This window comes from Syngnathus typhle, linkage group LG16 (assembly GCF_033458585.1).
Source record: "Syngnathus typhle isolate RoL2023-S1 ecotype Sweden linkage group LG16, RoL_Styp_1.0, whole genome shotgun sequence".
Classification (NCBI taxonomy): domain Eukaryota; kingdom Metazoa; phylum Chordata; class Actinopteri; order Syngnathiformes; family Syngnathidae; genus Syngnathus; species Syngnathus typhle.
Genome location: NC_083753.1, coordinates 7,223,922 through 7,233,926, shown reverse-complemented (window position 1 = coordinate 7,233,926; position 10,005 = coordinate 7,223,922). Strand labels below are relative to the sequence as shown.

General features: G+C 42.4%; 3 protein-coding genes across 4 annotated transcripts; 1 reads left to right on the top strand and 2 right to left on the bottom strand.

The window, feature by feature from the left end:
* Nucleotides 1–739: 739 nt before the first annotated feature.
* LOC133169730 (rab GTPase-activating protein 1-like) lies at nt 740–2,948 on the bottom strand. The gene is made up of 8 exons (XM_061302150.1): nt 2,591–2,948; nt 2,382–2,477; nt 2,128–2,238; nt 1,884–1,988; nt 1,663–1,746; nt 1,528–1,599; nt 1,216–1,458; nt 740–1,144 (listed from the first exon to the last, which is right to left on the bottom strand). The coding sequence occupies exons 1-8, from the start codon at nt 2,699–2,701 to the stop codon at nt 1,022–1,024; spliced, it is 945 nt and encodes a 314-aa protein (XP_061158134.1). The 5' UTR covers nt 2,702–2,948; the 3' UTR covers nt 740–1,021.
* On the top strand, nt 2,927–5,881 carry LOC133169731 (galectin-8-like). 2 transcript variants are annotated; one of them, XM_061302153.1, is made up of 7 exons: nt 2,927–3,066; nt 4,449–4,697; nt 4,767–4,859; nt 4,930–5,025; nt 5,120–5,205; nt 5,278–5,449; nt 5,521–5,881. In XM_061302153.1, the coding sequence occupies exons 2-7, from the start codon at nt 4,626–4,628 to the stop codon at nt 5,665–5,667; spliced, it is 666 nt and encodes a 221-aa protein (XP_061158137.1). In that variant the 5' UTR covers nt 2,927–3,066; nt 4,449–4,625; the 3' UTR covers nt 5,668–5,881. The 2 variants fall into 2 exon arrangements, with proteins under 2 accessions (XP_061158137.1, XP_061158136.1); XM_061302152.1 differs by lacking the exon at nt 2,927–3,066 and adding an exon at nt 3,990–4,139.
* A 41-nt stretch (nt 5,882–5,922) lies between these two features.
* LOC133169732 (protein FAM163A-like) lies at nt 5,923–9,904 on the bottom strand. The gene is made up of 3 exons (XM_061302154.1): nt 9,255–9,904; nt 7,443–7,557; nt 5,923–7,314 (listed from the first exon to the last, which is right to left on the bottom strand). Exons 2-3 carry the CDS (start codon nt 7,533–7,535, stop codon nt 6,997–6,999), a joined length of 411 nt encoding a protein of 136 aa, XP_061158138.1. The 5' UTR covers nt 7,536–7,557; nt 9,255–9,904; the 3' UTR covers nt 5,923–6,996.
* Between the last annotated feature and the right edge of the window lie 101 nt (nt 9,905–10,005).

The window sequence follows — 10,005 nt, the reverse complement described above, 5'->3', positions numbered from 1 at the left end:
GCTACATACTGCAGCGAGGACCCGGATGTAATAAAGTCTAAAATAAAAAAAATAAAAAATAATAATAGTAAACAATAGCAAACCATACAAATTGAAAACCAATACCATGACTAATCCAAAAAACTAATAAAATAGTCGTGGCAGTAAAAGCAAATCAACAATAAATGACTAATGATGTACTCAATAAAACAATCATATCCATAATGGTGGTGATACTTCTAAAAATGAAGGAACTTGCAGTTTGGTGGCAACTAACTTCACAATGCATTGCTGTGGAACAATGTTCCTTACAACAAGAAGATGTGAATAATCCATAACATCAGTTCAAGTCAGCCCACCCTACACTTTAGCATATTATTATTACACAAGATCTTTTCAGGTGAAATTCAACACGGGGGCACATTTGAAAACGGCATATGAAAATAGGCCATATTTCCTCCTTGGACTCAAAGCAGGCCGATTAACTTTCATAACTGGAAAATCTGGTCAGAAGAATGTCTGCTTAAATAGGGTGTCCTTTTTCGATAACCTACATTGTCCATCTCTGACACATTTACATCATGGCTACATATTTATCTTCATATCTACCTACCCATCTCCATATAAATTTAATGAGCGAGCTATTTATCTAATTATCTATCAACAATGGATGTAAAAGTCGACACACCCCTTTTATTGTGATTTGTGTGAGTGCGACGGCATGAAAGATCCAATGGGGAATTGAAATTGAGGTCTCTCATTTGGGACATCGGGACATAATTAGGCTTTATTCATCATCGACTGACAGCGTTGGGATGTGACGTGAACTATAATCCAACGTAGTTTAGTATATCTTTATGGGTCGATTGAGTTGTTGCACTGTAATAAGTTCGTCCGCTAGAGGGAGACAAAGTCCAGGTTGACAGCACAAATTCAATGTTTTTGTGGCCCTTGACAATCATGGGCTAATAAAATGAAATCTGTTGAGCTTTATACATTTATCTTTCCCACAGCATAATGGCATCCAGTTCCGTCGTGTAATTCACTCCAGCTGTTGTTTTCTGTTTATTTCATACGTGCGCAGCGAGGTGAAGGCCTTGCTGATCCAGTTGTTTTTAGCATCCTGAAGGTCGTTGGCCAGGATTCCCCTCTCGTGTTCCAATTCCTGGAAAAACACAATATGTGATTAACGTTTCTTTTATGTTTATTTACAAACAAAATGGCGTCTTACTACACCTGAATCTTGCAGTTGGCCTCTACCACTTGAAGTTTTGTCAGCGCCAGCTCCTTCTCTAGCTTCCTGATCTGCGTCTTGAGGGATGCCGTCTCCTGGTTCTCCCGCCTAAGTTCCGCCTCGTTGGGATCCGAGTGTCGCCGGTCCCACTTTGGTACCGTGTTGTTGTCATGTGACGGCGACGTTTCTCCCTCTTGGTATTCAGCCATGTGATGACGACAATGCGGACAGGCCATCACCGCGATCTGGAATCGACGAAAGGTCACAACTCTAAAATTCTTCTTATTTCTATTAACAAAAAAATGAAATGTCACCTTGAGCGAGCGAACCTCCTCCAAGTGTGCGTCCTGTTGCACCTCCAGACGCGTCGTGAGCTGAGTGCAGATCTAAACCGAAAAATTTCAATGAACATGGCGTGACTTATGACATCATCAAGGCATATTAAATACCTGTTTGTAGTCTGCGATGATGCCGGACGACCGCTTCACTTCCTGCTCGGCCCTCTCCAGCTCCCGTCGCAACACTTCCTTCAACTTTCAATTATTATTATGAATATTAATTAGTGCCCTACTGCAAAATAATAAAATATTTGTACTCTTAAATCATCAATGACATTTTAAAAATGTCCATTACACTTTTTATTTTTTAGGCGTGCACCCCACCCACCTACCATGGTCGCCTCCTCCTCCTTCCCTTGCTTCTCCTCCTCTGTGGCCTGCAATTCGCGTCGGGTCAGAAAAAGGTCGCTGGTGAGCTTCTCCACTCTGTCCTCTGCCTGGCAACATCACAATAATGTCACATTGTCAAAAGTAGTTCAATAATTTCATCCTATTTTTCTATTCTTTTAGCAGTCATTACTTCTTGCATTTTATTTGACAAATATCTTCAACAACCAAAACAGAAGTGGGTCTTACTTTGTCCAGGGCGCTCCTGAGGGCCACTTTGCTGGTGATGAGCCTGTAGGCCAGGTTGTCATTCTCCTGCTCCAGACGGAGGCTGGTCTGCTGAAGACGACGGTTCTCCATCTGGAGAGGCGACACAAACACAGCATGCCGTTGGAGTCGCCAACACACACCAGCACCAAAACACACAAGCGCTATTCAAGATGCGAAAATATTCTCAGGATTGTCTTAAATATGTTTCTGAAGGGAGTTTGGAGGTTTCCCACCTGGCATTTGTTGAGTGGGTCTTCTTTCTCCTCCTCTTCCTCGTCCATCAGTTGAAGACGGCTTTCTCTCAGTTTGGCTTTTTTCGTTGGAACCTCCTGACGGAGAAACAATTTTTAAGGCAATGTTGTTGTTGTGCTGTAGCTGGATTAACTTTAGCAATTCTGGAATTAAGAAGCCAGTGTTCCCAGGCTTCCTTAGGTCTCCTCACCGCAAAGTGTGGTCCCGTTTCAGCGACAAGGCAGGCCAGGATCTCCTCCTCGCTCATTTGCTCCACCACCTGAGCATCGCAGGACAAGGTGACTGACACCTCCTGCATCATTTTGACCCCTACCCACCCTGGAAACGCGAGAAACCGGGACCAGGGTCAAATCCAAAGCGGTGGAGAAGAAAAGGCAGGTGGAGCGCGCTTGACGCTCCAACGAAGCAGGCGGCCAGGTACAAACAGGTTGCTCCGGCTTGGGTTCTGACACCGAAGGCAAGAAGGAAAGTAGCACTTTCTTTTCCCTTTCCTCGTTTCTTTCTGGCACAGAATCCGACAGAACCTGCAGGACGCCTCCACCAGGAAAGTGGTCACGCAGCATGGCGATGAAGATGAGAACGACGAGGAGGAGGATCCTCGTTCGGGCCGTCAGAAGTGGCATTATTATGCTAATGAGATCTTGAGGTGGCCAACGGGTCGAGCAGGTAAAGCGAGAGAAAAATACCACAACATTAATTAGGAACACACCCTTGTTTTGACAATGTTTTGTTAGATCACGTTTGCTTTCTGGTATTTCAAGTTGAAAGGTTGATTTTTTTTTTTTCTTTTGCCAAATTTTTAAGAAATGGAATAGTGTCCCAGAAATATCACACTATATTTAGTACTTTATAAAGTAAAAAGTACTTTTCCAACAACAAATTCATCGACCAATCATTTTTAGAATAGCCTATGTCTAATAAAAGTAAATAAATCATAAGAAATCTTTTTTAAAAAGCTACACTTACATATACACCCAAACCCTCTTTTGAAAACCTATTTTGAAACCCTTCTGTCAAAACATACTTTGTTAAAGAAAAAAACTTATTTTGAAACCCAATACTAGTTTAAAACCCTACTTTGAAACCCCAACGTTAGTTTAAAACCCCACTTTCAACCCCTGACCCTAAACGGAAGCACAACTTTGAAACTCTAAAGATAGTTAAAAAGAAACAATAATAATAAACAAGCGCATTGTTGTTATAGTTACTTTTACAAAAAAAAAAAAAAAATGCTGCTTCATTTACTTTTCTTTCTTTTTTTAAAAAAAAAGCATTTTGTTAGTTTCAATTCATGAGACAAACCAAACACTATTTCGGTATTCACTATTTCAGAGTATTTGTGACTAAACAAAACGAATCGCTCTCATATTGTTCTCGTAACAACAAACGGACAAATCCACGTAAAAACTTGCGCCATTATCAACATTGTTTATGACAATTAGTCTCGTGTTGGTTTTGAACGTCGTCATAACCTTCTATCTGTCGAACGGCACTCTCAACTTTCCAATCAAAGCTTTATGAAGTAACCATATGGCACCTTTTATACTTTGACATCTTTTCACGTCTTTCGCAACGTCACAAAATAAACATACTAACGCCTCACCGCGCGCGACATCGCTCCTTGTCGCCCGCCCGCCCGCTGGCCGTGCGTTTAAGTCGAGTTTCAAAACCCCACCGACTTCTCTGCGGCCTCATCCTTCACTTAGAAAATGAACGTTACTTATCCACAGCGGAAACCTGTGAGTATACCGACCGTTGTTTTTGTCTCACTTAATTGATGACAGCCATCCAATTTGGAAAATGTTGAGCGAGTATTCATATATTCAAAATAATATTTTCATTTTTTTTATCACCCCCGCAGTTATCAAATTAATGTTTCAAATATTTTTACTACTTTCAAACTAATTGGAAATTCTAACCCTCGGGGAAAATAAACAACAATAATTGGAAAACCGGGGAAGGAAACTTAATCAATATATACAAATATAAAACATACATTGCGATGTGGCCATTTGGAATGACGAATAATTTGACTTTCATCCTCTTAGGATCCGAATGCGAGTCAGCAATCCGCCCAGGATGGCGTGCAGTGCTGGCACGTGGCCGTCGTGGTTTCGCTCCTGGTGGCCATCTTGGTGGCCATCTTAATCCTGGTGCCCATCTACACTTTAAACAACACGGGCGGCGGAGGCACCCCGGACGTCATAGGCCACTCAGACATAGACATGGACTCCACATTCGGCAATGACCTCTTCACCGATGTGGACTCCTTTGACTACCTGAGCCCGCCTGAAAACGTAAGATGAGCAGGATGACAATGGCGACTTATCTAATGATGCTCAGCTAATCAAATCAAATGCTCCTAGTTCCAGATGGTGACAAACCAGTCTCTGAATTTCAATGAAAAACTGGCGCTGAACATCATCAACAACTTGGTCATAGCTGGCAAGGTTGACTTTGTGAGTGATCTGGCGGGTAACTCCACAAAAGTCACATGACGCCACGATAACTCTGTTTTCTTTCCGTCAGAAATCAAGCAACTACACCAACCTGCCCTGCAATAACACGTGCACGGGCAAAAACATCACATGCGCTCAAAGACTCGTTTTGATTGATGCGGGTGGTGTGAGTTTTCGGGCCCGACCAAACATGGGTCAAAAATAGCCAGCAGATTGAAGAACACTAAATGGGCCATTTTCTTCTCCCCAAATGGTCGCAGGGTGTTAAAAGCGCGGATCTGAGTAACGGGCTCCATGTGGGCAGCGCCATCGCCATCAGAGGGAAACTCAAGACAACCACCAAGCGGTAGGTCCAAGACCACGGGCGTCGTCAATAAGGCCGTAGCCATGACGACGCGGCGCCGCTTTTGTCTTGCAGTTTCGTCATCGACCTGTTGATGAATAACGGAAAGGCCTTGCACCTGAACCCTCGCCTTCGCTACTTCTCCGACGCCAACGTGCTAGTGGTCAACTCCTTCCTGAATAACGTCTGGGGCTACGAACAGCGCCATACCGCCGCCTTCCCCTTTGTAGCCGGGAAATTCTTTGAGGTTCTGGTTGGGCGTGGCAATATTGCTACGTGTCGATCCTTTTCCAACGCTGCTGTCTCGTTGCGGTTCAGGTCGTCATCAAGTGCAACGCCAAAGCGTTTAACATCACCTCCAACGGCCTCTCCATCACCTTTGACTACCAAGCAGGCGTCCAACTGAAGAAGATCAGGAGCATGCAGCTTGAAAACGTCGACGTGATCGATGTCATGCTGATGTGACGCGGCGGCGGCGACTAGCATCGTGTATTAAGGATTGTCAACTTTATTCTAACATGACTTTATTTAAATCAATGTTGATCACGGCCGACTGTGTGACTTTGTGTAAAATGATAGTTACAGTGACAGATTGAGGGAAGAATGACATTTGAACATTGATGTTGATCTTTTGTACTTGTTTCCTTCCGCTTTAGTCCAATAAACTGCATAAAACGTTTTTTTTCTGCTTTAAACTGCATTAGTATGGCATCGCTTAAAAAAAAAAGAATTGTGAGGAAATTATGAACTTGCTCTAAACAGTGCACAGGCCGTACTTGTCTTTATACATTTTGAAATAATGACGTGTTTGTATAAACAGGAAGTAGGCGTAATGTAAACGTGCACAGCATGGAAGACATCACCTCCATGCAGGGACAAATACAGCATATGATTTTTGTTGTTGTTGGACACAAAATTCTTCATTGTCATAATTCTTTATAGAGAAAAAAAATCTTTCAGCCAAGGTAAAACAGTTAGCCCTCAGTTTTGCGTCTCAGTGAACACGAGCAGGGATGTGGGTGAACTGAAACGCCACAAAGGTCGGTCGGGGGGGGGGGGGGGGGGTTGACTTAAAACAGCTAAACTAAAAAATAATGGATTAAATAAATGTGTAGTAGTAGTTATTGGAAAATTCATGAAACATTTCAATTATTTTTTTAAAAAGTCAGTTAAAAGTAATAAGTGATAGCTTCTACAAGAGAGTTTCTGTGGCGTATTGTATTTTAAAAAAAATTATGATTAATTTGAACAAGCCCCCCATGCACACAATCACAGACAATTACTTTATTTAATTTTAAAAAAGACCCTTCAAATATTTAGAAGTTGTATATTAAATAAATCCTAAAATCATTTCTTAAAATATGAGTTTAGAAGTTGTATATTAAATAAATCCTAAAATTATTTCTTAAAATATGAGTAATTATGAATGTATAATACTATATGTTCTCCTTTTTGTTATATTTTTAGATCTTTCTATATGTGCTGTACGAATCTAGAATCTATCTATAAATATGTCAAATGTTTTGAGTATGTTAAAGCCCTCACAAAAGCTAAAATATGTCTAACAAAATGGAATATTTTATTTATTTTATATATTATTTGACTTTCTTGGAAGTGCTAAAGTTTTGAATACTTTCAACACTAAAAGAAGTCGCAATTCAAAAGCGGGAATAAGAATGAAGAAAAAAAAGAAAAGAAATAAAGTTAATCATTTCAGATGCTAGAAACATTTTGGTGCTATGTTGCTCCAAAGCCACAAAAGTTCAGGTGGGCCGGTATTGCGCAGTTCAAAGGTCACACCTGGGTGCTGTAGGGCCTGGGCGGGGGGGTCGGACAGGCGTAACCCAACGGCAGCGGAGTCTCGTAGTACGTGTGGAAGCCCAGACGCTCGCCCCCGTTGAGCACTTGGGGGGCGGCGCGCCGGGTGTACGGCGAGCAGGCGAGGCACTGGACGCCGGCGTCCAGCTGCTCCAAAGAAACGGGAGTAATGGCGGCCCCGTCGTTGGCCAGCGCGTCGCACGTCTCGCACGGGAAGTGGGAGAGCGGGGTGGATGGTGCCGCCGGGGCCGGGGCCGGGTCCGTCTCGGAGTCATTCTTCTTACAGCAGTAGTACTGCGGACAGCGCACCATATCACAAAGTCATCATTCTTATCATTTCATTTTCCTCATAAAATGTTTTTGTATACTCATATTGGCAAAAAAAGAAAATCGCTCATTACAATAAAAACCTTTTCAGGTACCTGCAGTCGACAATAACATAGGATGGCGACAATGCACACGAGAATGACTCCGGCAAGAATTCCTCCTGCTATCACGATCGTTCCCGCTGACATTCGACCAGATCTCCATCAAACCCTGCAAAAAGAGCAAATTTGTATCATTTAAAAAAAAATAAAAAATAAATGGAGTTTTTCTTTAACCTTGGTGTGTATGTGGGCAACGCCTCCATTACATCAGTGGAATAAATTATAAAGGGGCTAGTCCATGCTAATGTGGTTAAAAGTGATAGTGAACCTGCTTCTCCTCTTCTTCTTCTTCTTGTGCATCAAACGTTGATGCAGTAATTATAAAGCCGTGGTAACCTATTCCACCAACGCTAAAGGACTTGAGAAAGGAGCTGCAACACAATGGTGATGTCACAGTGTTGGAATTGTGGAGGTGAAAAGGTTTCACGCTCCTCATCCACTCCACTATTTTTAGCTTGGTGTCATCCTTTAATTTATTTGTCATTAGCCCTCTCGCGCGTACATGCTAGCAAGAGCGTGCGCGTAAATGAACAAAATGGAAAGAGTTGAATGGATTTTTGATGTGGACGATGCGAGGCGGACCTGCTTTTCTTTTGCACGGGGATACAGCCGTGGTGATGTCGTGGCTTGTCTCCATCGTCTGGTTGCCAGGCAACCAGCTGAGCAGCAGAAAAGAGCTTAGTTTAAAGATGCCCCATAGGCTGAAAAGTCTCTTTTGCAAGTAACTAAGTGAGCTTAGCTCAAATTACTATCTGTTTTTATTATTATTGGTATTATTATTTTTACAGAATAAGAATATTTTGCATGCAAACTAGTTGTCTAATTTTGACCAACTAAAGGGAGTGATGTCACAAATAGTAATAATTCACTAAGTCCAATTCTACCCTAGCCACCTTGCAATTACTTTAATACGAAAAATGAACAACACATCATATTTTCCTGCTTCTAAATAAAAGACGATTAAGGTGCAGACCGTATATCTTCTTCTTCTATAGAGGGTGAGAGGATCTCTCCATTCTTAAATCATGATAGGAAGACGGCAAGCAGGAAATCACGGCTGCCTGCTTTGCAATTTTAAAGCCCTGCAGGCCTCAATTATTCACGTGGCGTTCCTGCCGACAATATTTTTCCATCAGGGGCCAATTTAGACAGAACGAGAAGAAGAGGGCAACGAAAATGGGGAAATTGCGACTGCTAGAAAAGTGTGGAAGATTTTCAAATCACCAGTCTTTCTTTACCGTGAAGTCTGAGGAGCGTGACGGAACACATACACATCAGTTGACTTCTTCCCCCAAGACAAATAACTAAAAGAATACTGTACACAATTCACCAATTTTGAGGAGGGGTGGGAGGGGGGTGCAGCTAAATAATGAATCAATTATTTCGGGCTCTTGAGAAGAATAGAATACAACTAATTGTCTTTGACATATGCCTGGTACTCTCTGCACTTGAGTAAACAACTCCCTCGGCAACAGAATGGGAAATGGGCACTTATTTTGGAATTGCATCTCATTACATTTACACCATAGTCAGCATTTTAACCCTTCCTTCAGAGTCTCCATTTATGATTCTTAAATACGACCTATAGATTTTCTGACCTTTTTTTTTTTTTTTTAAAACAATAAAGGGATACGCTAGAGAATTTACAATTTACTTGGAATGTTACTTTTTTACTAACATATAATAACATAACGGACAGATGAGGGGAAAATGTGCGCAATGAGATGAAGTTAAGTGCGCATCTTACATCAGTGATTGGCCTCATTGTTGCGCAGCTCAGCTGGATGCGCAAACTCTTATTCTTACCTTTTCACGCAAAATCTCTGCAACCCGTTTCTTCTGGCAACCTCGCTGCACACGAACCAGAACCATCACGTCATTACGTGCCAGCCCGGCATCTTCTTCTCCGTTGCTTCACTACCAAGAACCGGCGAGGACCTGTGGAAAACCTCTGGGAGACCTCCTCGGTAACCAGCGGGAGACGAGGCGGCGGCAGGCCGGCAGAGAGTCGCTCCTACTCGGCATGCCTGCGTCCTCGCACCCCGCTCCCCGGTGGTAGTGTTGGTGGGCGCTTGGTCGCGCATTCTCGGTGGTCCCGGCGGGGCGGTGTTAGGAGGAAGCTGCCGGAACACAAGCGTGACAATCAACAGATTCATCATTTATCCTTTAATTCATTCAAATATTAGATAAAACAAACCATACGTACGAACAATATGGCCAATGTCGTATCTAATCCAGATAAAGAGCGACTATGAAAATGTTAATTTCCCCGAGCGCAATAACACTTTAATCCTCAAGAGGCATCAGTAAGTCAGTTGGAATGCACATTAAAATCTAAAAGGAGTCGCTTGGGGGAACACAGTATAACATTGTGATGACAGATCTACAATTTGTACAATTAGCAACAATAAAAGACATTTTGAAGCCAAACGATAGGTCTGTCTGTTATGGTGAAAGGGTGCCACCTGGTGGTTGAATGCTTACACAAAATACTCACTGTGGGTGATGAGAAAAAAAAAATCCCTGTGGCTAAAATAGCATTGCAGAGCAATTCAAA

Bases quoted from the DNA above. Each gene is read 5' to 3' on its own strand.
- LOC133169730 (XM_061302150.1), bottom strand. From the start codon at position 2,701: ATGATGCAGGAGGTGTCAGTCACCTTGTCCTGCGATGCTCAGGTGGTG. The intron at 2,478-2,590 runs GTGAGGAGACCT...TTTCTCCGTCAG, and splicing joins AAACGGGACCACACTTTGCG to GAGGTTCCAACGAAAAAAGC. The intron at 1,459-1,527 runs GTGACATTTCAT...CGTCGATTCCAG, and splicing joins AGGAGGTTCGCTCGCTCAAG to ATCGCGGTGATGGCCTGTCC.
- LOC133169731 (XM_061302152.1), top strand. From the start codon at position 4,110: ATGAACGTTACTTATCCACAGCGGAAACCT. The intron at 4,860-4,929 runs GTGAGTGATCTG...TCTTTCCGTCAG, and splicing joins TAGCTGGCAAGGTTGACTTT to AAATCAAGCAACTACACCAA. The intron at 5,206-5,277 runs GTAGGTCCAAGA...TTTGTCTTGCAG, and splicing joins CTCAAGACAACCACCAAGCG to TTTCGTCATCGACCTGTTGA.
- LOC133169732 (XM_061302154.1), bottom strand. From the start codon at position 7,535: ATGTCAGCGGGAACGATCGTGATAGCAGGAGGAATTCTTGCCGGAGTC. The intron at 7,315-7,442 runs GTACCTGAAAAG...CGCTGTCCGCAG, and splicing joins TATGTTATTGTCGACTGCAG to TACTACTGCTGTAAGAAGAA.